Source organism: Pristis pectinata, chromosome 4 (assembly GCF_009764475.1).
Source record: "Pristis pectinata isolate sPriPec2 chromosome 4, sPriPec2.1.pri, whole genome shotgun sequence".
In the NCBI taxonomy this organism is placed as follows: domain Eukaryota; kingdom Metazoa; phylum Chordata; class Chondrichthyes; order Rhinopristiformes; family Pristidae; genus Pristis; species Pristis pectinata.
In genome coordinates, this window is record NC_067408.1 from 29,470,225 (window position 1) to 29,487,747 (window position 17,523).

General features: G+C 41.3%; 1 protein-coding gene across 1 annotated transcript; it reads right to left on the reverse strand.

Annotated features, from left to right (window-relative positions):
* Positions 1-693: 693 nt before the first annotated feature.
* On the reverse strand, positions 694-4,726 carry LOC127569564 (protein Wnt-8-like). Its single transcript, XM_052014325.1, has 6 exons — positions 4,579-4,726; positions 4,429-4,462; positions 3,810-3,948; positions 3,588-3,713; positions 3,274-3,416; positions 694-1,928 (listed from the first exon to the last, which is right to left on the reverse strand). The coding sequence occupies exons 1-6, from the start codon at positions 4,644-4,646 to the stop codon at positions 1,365-1,367; spliced, it is 1,074 nt and encodes a 357-aa protein (XP_051870285.1). The 5' UTR covers positions 4,647-4,726; the 3' UTR covers positions 694-1,364.
* Positions 4,727-17,523: the final 12,797 nt, after the last annotated feature.

Below are 17,523 nucleotides of genomic sequence, written 5' to 3' on the forward strand. Positions count from 1 at the left end.
TAGGCATTTAGTTTCTAGTTTAATTAGTTCAGCACAACATAGTGGGCCGTAGGGCCTGTTCCTGTGTTGTACTGTTCTATGTATAGAGAGATAAGGAGGCAGTGGGGGAACTAATGGGATTGCTAGCATGGACCTGATGGGCTGAAGGGTCTCCTTATTGTCAATAGGTATTCCTGATGTCAGCTGCATCACAAAAATAACACAAACACAACATGGGTCAAGCATAAGATTGAACTCAGGGATATAAAAGGTGCCCAGAATAAACCAGATCTTCCAAAGCCCAGATGTCCGATCTGGCAGCATACCTTTGACTCGTCACTCCCTTACTTGCTGAGCAATATCTCCAGATTATGCAACACCAAAATGTTGACCCTTAAGCAGTCATTCTTAGGTACATCCAATTTTGAAATCATCCCATTTAACTGGCTTCAGCCTCTAGACTTCCTCCTCCAAACCTCCCTCTTCACCTTAAATCCTACGACAGGATATTCCTTAGATCCTATCTCTGACCAAGCACTTGGTTGTTTCCACCAGCATTATGGTTGCTATCATGCACTAAACGTGATAAAGCGTCTCGAAGCGTTTAAATAATGCAAGTTTCTGAATAATTTTTATCTGTTCAGTAAAGTGTTTTCATAAGAAAAAAAGCCAAGTTCATCGAGCAAATTAAAGTGTCACAAATCTAGGCAAGTTGATTGAAATAAATTTATTGGATCATAAATCGGGAAGCCTTATAACTTTATTACAGAATTGAACATTTTTAAACGAAGCAGTTTCTTTGGTCGCAATTGGTGGTCCGGGGTGCTCAAACTAACAAATCAATTGAATTCAAGTGAAAAGGTCCTTTACTATACATAATTTATCAGAAGTTACCTCAATTTCTAAGTGTCCATGTGCGATTTCCGTTACAGTGCGAACGTTTCTGAACAAGTGCAAAAGCATTACAGAAAAAAGTGCATAAAAACGTGCAGAAACAAGTTGTCGTTAGGAGTCCTATCTACTTACATAGAAAGAAACTGCTCGATACACAACCACAGGTATTCAAATATGCAACTATATTAACTAAGCCAGAAGAATAAGATATTTCCAAAATTTACTCGCATGTAATTAAATAATCCCAGCCTTGAAGGTTTCTCACAATAAGAAATTATTTTTTCTTAAAAACAAAGATTTTCTAAAATCTGGTGCCCCCCCAAAAAAAGGCATTTTACAATAATTTGCAAAACTGATTACAAAAGTTAAGACCCGAAGAATATATCCGTTCAATGGTGTTCATCGCGTCTGTTCGGTTGGTAAAATGAATATTGAGAGCAGCAAATTCTAAGGTCTTCTAGATCAGCAGGGCAGGGAGAGCTGTGTCTCGTTCACCAACTTCGAGCCCGATTTTTACGCTTGTTATTGTTGTAGGATCTATTTTTCTCTCGCTGAGAGCAATAATATTTGGTCACGATTTGTTTGCATTGCTCGCATTTGACTGTGCAACACCAGTGGAATTTGCAGTTGCAACTGCTGATAATCTCAGTTTTCCTCTCATCTGGCCTGAGACCGCACTCTCCGCATAACCGTCTGCAGCTCCTCCTCTCCCACTGGGAGAGGTTCTTGCTACTTTGGAGGCATTCTCTTCCTTCTGTTCCCTGCAATCCCAGCGAGGCGTTACGGACGCAGTAATCTGGAGAGTCCTCCAAGTAGACAAGTTCAGTCGGCAGCACTGCGCTGAACACATCCGCGATCGCTGCACGGTTATCCGCACTGTTCCCGCCTTTCATACGCCGCTTTTCTAAATCAATCTTAACAGCTTGTTCGTGTTTCACCTTCAGGAAGTTCCCAATATCTCGGAAACCAGCCAACTGGAGCCAACACGTCTGGATGCTGCAGCTCCCCGACACTCCGTGACACTTGCAAGTTCGCTTCATGGTCTGTCTGACAGCCTACAGAATCAACATCGAAATTTAAACTCTCAAGTAATTCATACCCACTTACGTTTGTGTAATCAGTGCCCACATTAGGTTAAAACTAGTGATATGCTCAACTCTTATCCTGTATGCAGTACCACATCAATTCCGACAACTAGTAATCCTAGTTGGAAGGTATGTGTTTCCATCACAACCAAATCCAGATTTGCGTGATATTACCGATTATACGATTTGTTAATTCGTCCTGCTTCATAACAGATAATCTAGATCCCACTTCAAGATTTTACGGTAATTTATATTCAAAGTCAGCGCTTGATGGATCCAATAAACGACGGAAATCTTATTGGATACACACCAAATCTGTATTCAATGCAACTCGCCCACATCCCTTCAGCACGCCTCTATCCTAAACCCAAGCACAGATCCACCGGTGAAACCCAACCTTTGGTTCCAGGTTCCATTTGGCCTTGAATAAAAATAAAGTGTTCTGCTGGTCAGGCTGCATCCGTGGAAAGAGAAACTGAAAAACTTTCTCTTCCCAATGGTGCCGCCTGATCCGCTGTTTCCAGCATTTTCTGCTTTTTTTTTAAAAAAATAAAAAAAATTCAGATTTCCATCATCAGTTTTTCCCCCTTCTATTTTCATTTACTGTTGTGGAACATGGTTTAGGGGAGAACAAAAATTCCAAGGGAAACCAAGAAAGAAACTGAGACGTCTTTTCCCTTCCACACGCTTTTGGAAAGTCCAGCAGTGGACAGCAGCAAGACAAAGATCGCTGCAGCTTGCTTACACACCGAGCCCACAATGAGTGACGGATTCTAATCTCAGCCTTCCAGATGGCATCGCCGCACAAAGGTCGGCTTTTGCTAAGGAGTAGAGATATTTGAGGGGAGGGAAGGAAGCAGCGATATTTTAGGATGCGCAGATACTGAAACAGTGACCGTGTGCAATCCACAAAATGAGAATGAGACCGAACTTTCTCCGTTTCTCAGAAGCACATTGTTCCTTGCTCTCCAATTAGACAGTATACAGGCAGCAGCGATGCTACCATCCGTCCTCTCGAGGGTCCAAACCCCGCTGGGTTTGGATTGTTATTGATGGACACAAGAATGCCCCGATCAATCTCTAGCCAAGAGATTAAGACTATGGGAGAAAGGACGGGCAATTTCTTTAACCCTCGGGAAGCGTTAGTTTGGGAAATGAGTACACGCCCCTGCATATTGTTGGCTTAATTTTCTAACCACCACCTCCAAGACCGCGGTGTGTCGAAAATTTAAAAGTGTTGCAGTGAAAGAAAATATGACGTTCTGCTTCACATAAGGTAACATTGAAAAAAAATGAACTCAGCCCATATACTTACACTTCTTCCTGCTTCGTTATTGTGGAGGTTCATGGCGGCTCTGGAATCCTGTCCCGTCTCCAGGGCATCGACAAACTGTTTGGAAATCCGTTCCCCAAATTCAACATTGTCACTGCATCCTCCCCAAACCCACCCCCGACCACCTGAAAAAAAATTCAGACATGTCAGCATTGTAATCAATACAAATAAAAACGGATTTTCTGCAGGATGTGAGATTTTTGCTGAAAGTGCATTAAAAGCAAGCACCTTTCCCCGCGAGATGAATTTCAGACGTAAACAGTGTAAAGATTCCTTAACAAGGGTAGGCAACCTACCAGCCTGACCGCTTCTCGATTCATCGCATCCACAGTTGTCGAAGTCCCCCAGACTGCAGTTTCTTGTCAGGGTGTACATGACACCTGCAGAACTTATCGCGTGCACAAAAGAGGTTTCTTTCGTGGCTAATTAAAGGACGTTAAAATGAAAGAAAGGGGAGCTAATTAGAAAATAACCATCAGTTTAAAAAAATTCTTGAAAACTATACGATGGGTCCTTACCGCTGCGAAGGCCGTTGTGTGTCGAGAGTTGCAGTGCACTCTCTGGACAATTCCAGCGGTCCCAAGCGAACTGGTGCTTACATTCGTCGATCCCAGATTCCGCCCCAGCAGCCACACTGCTGGAATAGGTCAGGAACGCCTGAAGTAGAAGTTAGCCAACGCCAGTGAGGCGAGCGATTTAGCAGCACCTGATTACCTCTACAGAGCCAGGTGAAGTTCCGCTTCTGGCATAATTGCTAGTGTTACTGCATTCAGTTTTATGCTTTATACTTGGAAGTTCCAAGAAATCCAAAATGCTGATAAAATAACTAGTGATTTTTTTTTGGGGGGGGGGAATCTATCACCAACTAAAAATCAAAGTATTAGGAATCGCGATGAAGGAAGTTTGCAGCCTCGCAAAATATTCCCGGCAATTCCAGTAATTAGTGGAAATGCGGCCGCACCTGCGAGTCCACGGCATCCAATGCCACATTGTTTTAAAGTGTACGGAAATAAAGTACAAATATTAACTTTCAAAATCCGCGAACATCAAAGAAAGACATTTTAAAATTAGTTTATAATGTTCAAACGGATTTTAAAGATTCTAATGTGTTAAATAATTAAAAGTATTATCACTCACCTTCGGGCCAGTCATCAAAAAATTGTTTACGGACCTGTAACGAGAATGTTAGAATATTGTGGCTGTTTAATTTGAACATTACTTCCCCCCCCCCCCACACACACATTGAACATTGAAGTACATTGTCAACTTCCTGCGAAATAAACTTACCACGATGCGACTGGACTAATATCACTGCAGACAAACACAAAACAAGCAATTATCTGAGGGAGGTTCATAGTGTCTAGTTCGCTGGAATTACTTCAGCACCTTTTATTTATTTATTCCTCCAGATTCAAAGGACTGACCGTGGAATTGTGGCCCGAGGAAGTTGTTCCACTCTTTATATGGGGTGCTCAGCGGTCGGGAAAAATACCCTTGTTGTAAATTAACCAGTTCGGAGCCGAGAAATGTGTAAACAGACACTGCAACCAATCGTAGACAAGAAAAGCCGAATAATGAATTTCAAAAGGATTGTTGTTAGCACTTATCACCACTAGTCATTTATTGAATACTTCCACAATGAAGTTAATCTATGTCTTTCCTCATAACATTTAATCTTTAATTAAATTACTCACATTGAGACATTGATTTTAACCTCGAAAATATATTAGTTTCGTTCTTGATGTTATGAGAAATATTATTTATTTGATCATGACAGTGTGATTGTTGCAACAATTTACGCAAACGTGCTTCATTACTTTCTCCCAGTTATCTTTACTAGAGATATTGTTAATTGGGAATTATCTAACAATGTATCATTTAACTCGTATCTGGCAAGTGAGTGGAGTTGTGAATTGCTTGGTTCAGTTTCGATTGCACTGCAGAGGCTTTGTTCCACCGAACAGGATTTAGGAATCTACATTATGTGATATACTACCCGTCTGACTAGAGAAGAATGCTCGAATTTTGTATATTTCCTTGCTTAATGTTGAATCCATTACTCATGCTCATTTTGAATGGAAAATTTTGGAATTCCAAAGAGCGTGTTTTTAGGCGAACTCTGGAAAAAAAACAGGCGCCCATTTGGTATGATAGATCGAGACTTCTTGAAGTATACAGTTTAAGTTATGGTACTGTACTGGGGTATTGAAAACGAGGAACTAAGATATCACATTAATCAAGGTGAATTTTAATGGTTTCATAACTTAATTAAAAGACTTCCGCATGCGCTGGTCAATGCTTGTCCCAATCAACATCAAAAAATAATTGGCTGTTCAATGAAGGAATTGTAAATAGTAGGTTGTAAAAATTGGCCATTTGCCCATATAGTGTCACTCAATAAATAATCAGATTGCCAGATTCGGAACTTTCAGACGATAAAATGTTACGTAAATAGTTTTGTTACTCTGACAATTTTGAAAAACTTTACGAAACGTGATTGTAAGTGTGCTATGATGAGCGACTGTAATTTTTAGATTGGTGCATTAGGGTTATTGCAATATTTTGCTAAATTAGGTTAGAACGGTAATCGCAGATAATTCCAAGGATTCAGGTGAAAGAAGGTCGACCTGAAACGTTAACGTTGCTTCTCTCCACAGACGCTGTCCGACCCGCTTAGTATTGCCAGCATCTGCTGCCTTTATTAGTTCAAATACGACTTACTTTTAGCAAACGGTGCGAGACTATTCCAAGTAGTAGTCTCACACAATTTGACTTCACGCTGGCTGCAGCATAACTGTGGCCCACGTCAAAGCAATTAAAATGCTTACACTAAAAATTACAGTCAATGATCAAATTGCTACCACTAATAACGAGTAGTGGGGCCGATGGGTTTTCGGCGAATTTAGTCGGTTACCAGGATCGCAGAGCCAGTACGTGGCGTTTTGGGGAACTTGAGGGACCAAAAGTGATTTCCAGGGTTGTTCAGATCGGTTACACCTTGTTTTCTGTAGGTACGAATGACCTTTAAAAAGACATTAGGTAGCCGTGATATACATCCTCGGGCAGGTCTGGCAACTTCTCCGGGATCCAGTCGCCCGATGAGATATGTATCCAAGTACTTCCAAATTCACGCCACAGCACCAGAACGTACCAGTTTGTGATAACACTTTTCAATCTTCAGGCTTACCTTGATTTTAAGATTACATGTCAGTTTCATAATTTTAAAACGTATTCATATTGCGAAATGATATACAGCCAGATTGATGCGTGTCCTATCAAGGCAGTTAACGTTTTCTTTCCAAATTGCCATCAACATCCAGCCGCAAGACGCTTCTTAAGAGGTGTACATTTAACAGAAGCGTACGTCACTGTTGTCTTGTAACTTTAAACCATTTGTATTGAAAGGTTTGATTTCGATTTGACTGGAACCAAAAGTAATTAGATAAACTAGCACAGAATCACTGACAAATGCAAGGTAAGCGATGAAAGTATTCAAAAGTAGATGCACGCCGGGGAAGTTACTTTAGATAAATTTTATCGCTAGTGATAAACTAGATATTTAAAACAATACGTAGTATGAAATTATATTTGAATATTCACCAATTGCTACACAGCTTTTGCATTATTTATATTTAATTTGATTTAGAAGGGACATTAAGAATTAGTTACGTTTTTGTTAGAAAAAGTTGCATCGTGTGGTGCAGAAAATTGAATCCTAAATTCAAATCTGGCCTCATCTCTTAGGGAGTTTACCACATTGGTTCATGGAAGTCAACTAACTCGAAATAGCCACTCCTTCCCTTAGTTAACTACCTCAAGGTAAGCCATGGCGCTATGCTAAGTGTCATTATGTCCTTCTGCTCATTGGAGTTTGGTGTTCTTGAAGAATGCGCAAGATCAGCGTTAATTTCTCCGCCAAAAGCCACCACGTGGACCATCTCTGGTGCCATCTGACGGATTAGCCGATCAAGAAATATCTACACAATCAAATCTGAAAGTCATCGTCCTTAATTTTTAAGAAATAACTTACTGCAGGGATGGCGGTTTTCAACAGAAGGCATTCGTTTTCGTGTAGTTCCAGGATTCTGCCGAAGTAAACGCGGTAGATCGAAATCCATGCTCGCTTTTATTAAACCCAGTTATGTACATTTAATAACTTCACACCCGAAATCCGCCATTAAAAACTATCATCCGTATTGCCATTGCTGCTTAGTTTCGGTCTTTACCTGCGTTATCTCATCCGACCTGCAAATAAAGCCTTCAACTGTACTGTTGTCTCAGCCAGAATCATATCGACCTTTGGTAGCTTTCTTGGCTCTGGGTCAGGTTGTAGGTTCAAGAAACTAGAGTAGAAATTCCAACCCGAGAGATTGCTGCACCATCAGCATGGTGCCTTTCCAATAATGCGAAGCCCATCCACCTTCTAAGATCCAACGTTACCACTTCGATAAACTGGGGAATAATTTATCCCGCATCGTCGCCATAAGAAATTGATTGTTTTATCGGTGGGATCATACTGTATACAATGGTTGCACCTCCTGTATTATAATGCACGTCGGTGACTTAAAAAAAGCGCTTCGGAAACTACCCCAAGCCACGAGAGGCGATAAGATTTTATTAATTCCACGTGCGCAGGTACCATCCCACAACCTATCCCAATACATCACTCCTATTTCCATCCTTTTTTTAAAAAAGCTCTTGCATATATTTTAAATATTTACATGGTTTATAACTCTCTATCATCTCATTTAAACCTGAGTTTCATCAGGTAGGTTCGCACTTTCTTTCATCTTCAGACCTCCCTTCATTCCATCCATCGGGGTAGAATCGTCAACCATCTTGATCGTACACGTTGAAATACTTTGCTTTAAATCCACACAATTTATTACCTGGCCTTAAATTAACACCTCCTTAATCTGGTTATCAGTCTTTCGTATCAAGATTAAAGATTACTCTTCCATCTGAGTAAAAAATGTTTTGAGGCAAAATCGTAATAGAAAAAAAACAAGCATTTTACAAGCGTATAATATTGTTAAATAACCCATGATCTTGCAATGGGGTCAAACTCACGCAGATTGTATTATTACAAGTAATAACGTTGAAAATAAGGAAATACTCGCACTTCCATTGAAATGGGCAGGGGGAGGGTTCACGCAGTTGACCCTAGTTCGGATGAAATGAACACCACCTGTTCAGGCTAATTGAAGAACAATGTTTCACCTTTGCGTTGAATTTAGAAGTTTTCAAATCGTTTTTAGAAACACACGGGAACACTGAATTGTAAGTAGAACATTTAAATACATGTTTTATTAAATATGGGTTAAGAAACCAGTCAGGATGACTCTGTTTCCCATGCTGCAGATTCCAGGACAGTAGAAAGGTTCGACGGAAAGGTGATCTAATGTGACGACAATCTCCACGCCTAACGAATACTGCAAACCCACCCTAGAAGTAATAGTAAGGAAGAGCGTGGCTCCAGCATATCCTACAAAGGAATCTCACTTGGTTTGAATAATAGTTATGTTGTTTTCCACCACGGCATCCTGTGGTGAGTTATCTTATTACTCGTTTTTGTAAACATATGATTCAAGCTCTGTTCTCAGATGTTAAGAGTCATGACATCAATTTAAGGAGGCCCTGAATTGAAGGAGATAGTAATTGATTTCAAAATTGTTAATCATTTCCGTTTTAAATTACTTAATTTCAATTGTTGTAAAGTGTAGTTGAAACAGTTCTGGCCTAAATTGAACGTTTTTAAAACTCCTACTCCCATTAAATGTTCTCATATTCAGACACAGATTTTCCATGAATTGAATTTATACCGATGAATTATTCACTTTTTTTCTGACCGAGGTTCGGCATATCCTTTGATAGTGAGGGTCAATTACAAGTCGGCGCGGAACTCGCTGTTTGACACTAATTAGAGACGCCAAACCTTCAGGGCTTCAAGTGAATCGCAGATGCCGAATGTGTCTCAAACAGCACTTTTCTTTAAAGTGTGAATTTCTGATCTAATCCTGTTAAAGCAAAGAAATTCTCTCGACGTTAACATAAACTGTTCAAACGTGTCGAGACAAATGGGCAGATTTAAAACTTAAAACTGGTGGCTGAATAGAATGGAATGATTTCAAACACGGATCAACAGCTGAATTTACATACGATAGGACATTTACCGGATCTTTTCAACTGTATTGTGTGAGATCGGGTGGCTGCTAGTTTAGCTTAATAGAAGTACATGAAGAATTGTGTTCCATTTTAAATTAACCTACGCCCCTGCGATCAGAGGAAAGTGAAACGAATCGAATTTGTGATGTGTACTGATCAGTTCCGAAATTTGAATTTGAAAATGTAACTATATTTTTTGTCATTTAACAAAATAACCCAGGGAAGTAAGTATTCCTATTTTGCATTTTATTCAGACCTTGAACAATTAGTTATTACAAATTAATAATTCACTAAATATTTTCGATATCTATAAAAGTCTGTTACTAGTAATCACGAATATGCAGAAGTAGAAAGCAAGGCGTCAAAACGTTGGCCAATGATTTTGTAATACAGAAACACTTGTATTTTCCATGCAGCTGCTGTTAGACTTTGGGTTACAGTTCCATACAGTACATGCCAGTGACCTCACCCAGTGATTGCCGCTCACAAGGTTGGGGATCCGGCCAAGTCCACGTTGTCTCGAGAGATCATACAGAATCGTGCTACAGTACGTATTACACAGTATTGTCAAATAAACATGGGGGGGGGGGGGGTTATACATAACGGTATAGCACTATGCGTTAAACTGACCTTCGTCGTGACAGAATCGAATGTATTTTGGCGAGGAGGATAGGGTTACAGGGGTGACAGGTCCCCATCAGCAATGCAGGTCCCGCCTGACCTGCGCTCTGTGGCATTTTGGAGGAGGCCGCCATATTTTTAATGTTTATTTAGCTTCCTGTGCAGCCCAGGCATTGTTCCCGCTGATGTCCAGCCGTAGGGTCAGCCTAAACTCAGGGATTTACTCCGAGTCGTAAAATCGCACATTTAAGCCCCAGTGCGATTAGTTTGAAGGCAATACGTTGGATATTATTGGGGGTGCTGTCTTCTGGGTGAGATGTTAGACAGCGACGCCGTGTGGCACCTCGGGTGATACGTTAGACCTCAGGGTCTCCGTCCAGTGGAGGGCGGTTCGGGGTCCAGGTCAGTGATGCACAATTTTTTCAAGTGCAGAGGCAGACTGGCAATTCGTATCATTTTGAAGGGGCATCCGCGTGAGGGTGTTTTATTTTCATCCCACATAACTAGTTAAATGATGTTTTTCGAAGTACAAAACCCGAAAATAAGTGCGGGCGACTCAGTTTTTTTCGACTGCTGCCAAACAACAGAATGCCAGGAGATTTCCGTACAAAAGATGCGTGGAATTATGATGCCGTTTTGCTTGTTTAAATCATTTTTAGTATTCATCGATCCTTGAAACTCAATAGCAGTTTGGGTCTCTATCAAAACAATCAATCTGCTGAATGTGCGGGTTGAGGAGAGGTGACACGATAGAGGTGTAGATAGCCAGAGTCTGTTTCCCATGGTACGTGTGTCCAAAACTAGAGAGCGTAGGTTTAGGGGGAGAGGTTCAAAAGGGGATCTGAAGGATAAATTTTTCACACAAAGAGTAGTTGGTATGTGGAATGAGCTGCCAGAGGAGATGGTGGATGCAGGAACAAAATTTAAGAAGCATCTGGACAGGTACTTGAATGAGCAAGGCAGAGAGGGATATGGAATTAATGCAGACAAGTGGGATTAGTATAGATAGGCATGGTGGGCCAAAGGGCCTGTTTCTATGCTGTACAACTCTGACTCTAAATCTGCTCAAATCTACCTCCACACCCCTTCACAGGTGCCTTTGGGTGACCCCTGCAAACACAGCCACTCTTTCCACTCAGACATGTTTGCTACCCTCCTTAGTCTGTCCCAATGTGAACTCTCATTGCACCCGTTGTGAATGCAGACCTCCCCTAGACTCACAGACCTCTCTGTTTCCCAAAACCACAAATGCTAATTGTCTCCTCAGCCCCTCTCCTCACTACTGGCAATCCCAAGGAGACAATGATTTTTCCCACTTGGCTGTATGTAAAATAAAGTCTTGTAACCTTAAAATGAGGATAGTTCAGCAGAATGCTGGGTTGAATCACTGCGTTCTATTTCGGATTAAATCTTGCACTGCTACCAATCAATCTGTCAATTTTGCTGTCAGTCGTGGGGAAACAAGAAGATAATGAGGTCTCGTTATGAAGTTTGGAGGATTTACACGTCCTCAGTCTTGCCTGATTATTTTCAGCAGTTTTGCCCTTTCTCTCCACCCTCCCCTTAAATATGAGAGCCATAACATTTTTGTGGCTTGATCATTCTTACTGATGCACACGTCAAACACTACCCCTGTCAACCTTTTCCATTCCTTCATCAAAAAGTCAATTGCCAATTTCCAAGTAATTTTGTTTGGATTATTTCCTTGAAATGTTGCACCACCACTAATGTTATACTAACTGGTTCACAACTGCAGAATTCATTGCCCCCTTTTTGAACAGGTGGGGATTTCCATTCCTCTACTATCACCCATATTTAAGGATTACTGCAAGATTGTACTCTAATATTATTTCTAACAATATTTACCCTTGCTTCACTTGGAAACCTAGGATGCAGCCTACCTGGATGAGATAACTTTGCCACTTCGGAGGATTGTCTAAACATTTTATATATGACCTCTAATTTGCTTTAATCTTATTTCCATATCACCACCATGTTCCTTGCACCTGACTTTGTTAGTAAAGAATCCTCTTGTGCAAAGCAGAGTAAATCATGTAAAATATATATTTACAACCTGAGCCACGCACTCTACTCCCAGAAGATCATCTCCTTTTTCATCCCCAATTATCTCCAGCCTTCCTTTGATTATGTTTTACGATTAATACATATAGACATTGCGTTCCATTTAATGATTAGTCTGTTTCGTCATTCTCTCTTATTGTTCCATTACTGTTTTGACAGCCAGATTTTGATTATGGCTGTTTTTGTGTTTAGTTCATTTTCCATGATCCACTTGGTTTCCAAGATCTTTAGATATCAAGGGTAAAGGAGGGAACATGTGCTTGGTGTGGAGGATGTGGGCGAGGTCCAAAGTGAGTACTTTGCATTGGTATTCACCAAGGAGAAGGACGTGGAGGATAGTGAGATCAGTGTAGAGCAATGATAATATGCTAGGGCATTTTGAGATAAAGAAAGAGGTGGTTTTGGGTCTCTTGAAGAACATTAAGGTGGATAAGTCCCCAGGGCCTGACGTGAGTCTCACATCTGTGGTTGAGAAGTTATTGGAAATGATTCTTAGGATAAGGATTTATGAGCATTTGGAAAACCATGGCTTTGTGTGGGGCAAGCCATATCTTACTAACTTGATTAGTCTTTTGAGTAGGTGATGAAAGTGATTGAGGAAGGTAGAGCTGTGGATGTTGTCTACATGGATTTTAGTAAGGCATTGAACAATGTCCCTCCTGGTCGGCTTATCCAGAATATTATGATGCATGGGATCCACGGTGACTTGGCCATTTGGATTCAGAATTGGCTTGCCCATAGAAGACAGAAGATAGTGATTGATGGATATTATTCTGGCTGAAGATCTGTGCCTAGTGGTGTTTAGCAGGGATCCATACTGGAACCTCTGCTGTTTGTGATATGTATAAATGACTTGGATGAAAACATGGGTGGATTAGTAAATTTGCAGATGACACAAACATTGGTGGTGCTGTGGATAGTGTAGAAGATTACCAAAGAATACAGTTGGATATGGATCAGTTGCAGATATCATTGGAGAAATGGCAGGTGGAGTTTAATCCAGCCAATTGCACTTTGGGAGACCAAATGTAAAGGGAAAGTACACAGGTAATGGCAGGACCCCTGACAGCATTGATGTACAGAAGGATCTAGGGGTCCAAGTCCATTGCTTCCTGAAAGTGGCTGCTGCACAAGTCGATAGGGTGGTAAAGAAGGCATTTGGCATGCTTGCCTTTATTAGTCAAGACATTGAATTCAAGAGTCAAGAAGTTATGCTGCAGTTTTATAAAACTCTGGTTAGGCCACAACTGGAGTATTGCATTCAGGGGTGGTGGTGGAGGCAGATACAATACAGGCATTTAAGAGGCTCTTAGATAGGCACATGAATAAGAAGTGAATGGAGGGGTGTGGACCATGTGCAGGTAGAAGGGATTAGATGTCATTAGCTTAATTAGTTTGGCAAAATATCATAGGCTAAAGGGCCTGTTCCTGTGCTGTAATGTTCTATCAGCCTTCTGCACTCCGTGTCCTCCTCAAAGCTTACTTTCATACTCAGCTGGTTACGTTAGCAAGAAAAATCCCAAAATTTCCTTTCACAAAACCATGTTGACTTTGTCCAAACATACTATGATGTTCTAAATGTCTTATCACATCCTTAATGGTGGCAGGCTAACTGGTCTTTGGTTCCCTATTTTATCTCTTCTCCCCTTTCATAAGTATTGATGTTACATTTGCTGTATTCCAAGCTGCAATTACTTTTCCAGAAATGCTCCTGAAATTTGAAACCCTCTTTTCTGCAGGCAGTGCCCTCGGATTGGAAGGCAGTGACTAGTGGTGTCCCGCAGGGATCGGTTCTGGAACCTCTACTTTTTGTGATATTTATAGATGACTTAGATGAGGGGGTGGAGGGCTGGGTTAGTAAGTTTGCGGACGACACTAAGATAGGCGGTGTTGTGGATAGTGTGGAGGGCTGTCGGAGCTTACAGAGCTGGGCTGACAAGTGGCAGATGGAGTTCAATCCGGAGAAGTGTGAGGTGGTACACTTTGGAAGGACAAACTCCAGGGCAGAGTACAGGGTAAACGGCAAGGTACTTGGCAGTGTGGAGGAGCAGAGGGATCTGGGGGTTCATATTCACAGTTCGTTGAAAGTTGCCTCACAGGTGGAAAGAGCAGTTAAGAAGGCCAGTGGGATGTTGGCTTTCATAAATCATGGGATTGAGTTTAAGAGCCGCGAGGTTATGATGCAGCTTTACAAAACTCTAGTTAGGCCACATTTAGAGTACTGTGTTCAGTTCTGGTCGCCTCATTATGGGAAGGATGTGGAGGCATTGGAGAGGGTGCAGAGGAGATTTACCAGGATGCTGCTTGGATTGGAGGGTATTGAATATGAGGAGAGGTTTAAGGTGCTAGGGCTTTATTCACTGGAAAGGAGGAGGATGAGAGGAGACATGATAGAGGTATATAAAATATTGAGAGGAATAGATAGAGTAGACAGTCAGCGCCTCCTTCCCAGGGCACCAATGCTCAAGACGAGAGGTCATGGCTTTAAGGTTATGGGTGGGAGGTTCAGGGGAGATGTCAGAGGGAGGTTTTTCACCCAAAGAGTGGTTGGTGCATGGAATGCACTGCCTGGGGTGGTGGTGGAGGCAGATACATTGAACAGGTTCAAGAGCTTGTTGGATAGGCATATGGAGGAACGTGAGATAGAGGGATATGCGGGAGGAAGGGGTTAGGTAGTGTGAGGGTGGTCTGATGGACGGCACGACACGGTGGGCCGAAGGGCCTGTTTTGTGCTGTATGGTTCTATATGTTATGTAGGATAGTTTCATCTGGCTATTCCCGTGCTTATTACGTAATCGTGAAATTAGTACTTTTGAGACTGTTTTTAACATTTTTTTTATATTCTACCGTAACTTTTGAAACTTCATCTACTTTTGTCAAAAGTTCTCACTTGGTTCTTGAAATTTGGCTGCTCCTTTACCCAACCATCCCTATTCATCCCTCAAAAATGTTTTGTACCCTGGAAGTGTGAGTGTGCCCATAATCCGGGAGGATTATGAGGATAGGTTGAGTGAACTAGGGCTTTTATGTTTGGAGAGAAGGAGGATGAGAGGAGACTTGATAGAGGTGATAAGAGGCATAGATCGAGTGGACAGTCAGAGACTTTTTCCCAGGGTGACAATGGCTAACATGAGAGGGAATAATTTTAAGCTGACTGGAGGAAGATATAAGGGAGATGTCAGAGGTAACTTTTTTTTACATAGAGAGTGGTGGGTGCATGGAACGCACTGCTGGCAGAGGTTGTGGAGGCAGATACTTTAGGGACATTTAAGAGATTCTTAGATAGCCACCTGAGTGATAGAGAAATAGAGGGCTATGCGGGAGGGAAGGGTTAGATAGATCTTAGAGCAGGATAAAATGTTGGCACAACATTGTGGGCTGAAGGGCCTGTATTTGCTGTAATGTTCTATTCCTGCACTATCTTTTCCAACACTATCTATCCACTTACTCCTGGATTCTCTGTATCTCTGGGGGTGCCCCAGGAAATTCTGTCTCCTATATACCCTGAATTGAACCTAACAGCTACTCATACTGAAACTGAGCTGATGTTTATGCAAACGGAGGTCCTTCTTCTTGCACATGGTTATCCAGGGTACAGAAAAACAATTTGTGTATGTGATGTCTTGAAATCACTCACCTTCTCTTCTACTTATTAATCATGTAGCATGGATTCATTTAATGCTTTGCTTTATCTACATCATGCTATTTAAACTGTTCAAGATGTCTTGCTCTATATCCTCTGTTATAGTTTCATTGAGTCAGTATCTCCCTTTCAGATATTCCTATTCAGGAATGAGCAGGTAACACCAAGCTGACAGCCTTTTGGCCTGGTGTCCCAAACTCGCTGTTCAGAGTACTTTGAAGTTTTCTTATCTCTAAATTCCTTGCTGATCCCTGTGGAACACCACTGGTGCTGCTCAGCTATATCCAGGTCAGCAATGCAATAGTGGAAGGGAGTTTCTTTTAAATAATGAGCAGAGATGTACTCAGTATGTCTGTATCTCTTGCTATTGAGCTGACAGCAGTTTTAAGATAAACACCATCAAAAAAAATTATGCATTTTGTGCACCTTTGATTTTTTTAATCACAGTAGAATTACAGGTACAGGTACAGTTACAGTTTAGGACTAAAATAATTTGTATCCTACTGCATTCCCATTATACCTAATAATTTTCATGTGTCAAACATGGAAGCCATTGAAAAACTAAATGAATTAAATCTCAAAATCTGAATAAATATCCTAACATCTATAAATATTTTGTCCCTGATTAATCATGATATTGTGTATATCTCAAATTATGACACAACCACTTTCAACCAATAGAACTGATTTATTGCCAAACCTTACATTTTGAACTTTTCTGATTGCAGATAATGGTTTCCTCTGTATTCACGCTGAGTGGTGAGGGAACAAAAAGCATGCACTTAAACTGTGGTAAGTAAATTTTGAAAATCCTATTTTCACTTTGTATTTCTTTATTTTTGCAAAGGATCATCAGTATGCCATTTAACCCCACAAACGTGTTATACATTAAGTTGGTACGTAGCTAACCTGTATCTCAAGGTTGGTGGTGGTGTGGATAGTGTACAAGGTTGCTGTAGTTACAACAGGATATTAACCGGATGCAGAGCCAGGCTGAGAAGTGGCAGCTGGAGTAAAAACCCAGAAAAGTGTGAAGTGATGCACTTTGGAAGATCAAATTTGAAGGCAGAATACAAGATTAATGGCAGTATGGAGGAACAGAAGGATCTTGGGTTCACGTTCATAGATCCCTCAAGGTTGCCGCGCAGGTTGATAGGGTTGTTAAGAAAGCGTATGGTGTGTTGGCCTTTATTAGTCGGGGTATTGAGTTCAAGAGCCGCGAGGTAATGTTGCAGCTCTATAATACTGGTTGGACCACACTTGGAGTTTTGTGTTCAGTTCTGCTCACCTCATTACAGGAAGGATGTGGAAGCTTTAGAGAGGGTGCAGAGGACATTTACCAGGATACTGCCTGGATTGGCGATCGTGTCCATGAGAATAGGCTGAGCGAGCCAAGGCTTTTCTCTTTGAAGCAAAGGAGGATGAGAGGTGTACAAGATGATAAGAGGCATAGATCGAGTGGACAGTCAGAGACTCTTTCCCAGGGCGAAAATGGCTAACATGAGGGGGCAAAATTTTAAGGTGATTGGAGGAAGGTATGTGGAGATGTCAGAGAAGTTTTTTACAGAGAGAGTGGTGGGTGTGTGGAACACACTGTTGGCAGAGGTGGAGGAGGCAGATATATTAGGGACATTTAAGAGACTCTTAGATAGGCACATGAATAATAGAAAAATGGAGGGCTATGTGGGAGGGAAGGGTTAGATAGATCTTAGAGCTTGATA

Excerpts from the sequence above, each read along its gene's own strand:
- LOC127569564 (XM_052014325.1), bottom strand. The coding sequence starts at position 4,646 with ATGAACCTCCCTCAGATAATTGCTTGTTTTGTGTTTGTCTGCAGTGAT. Across the intron at positions 3,417-3,587 it reads ATCGAGAAGCGGTCAGGCTG|GTGGTCGGGGGTGGGTTTGG; the intron begins GTAGGTTGCCTA and ends ATTTTTTTTCAG. Across the intron at positions 1,929-3,273 it reads ATAACGAAGCAGGAAGAAGT|GCTGTCAGACAGACCATGAA; the intron begins GTAAGTATATGG and ends TTGATTCTGTAG.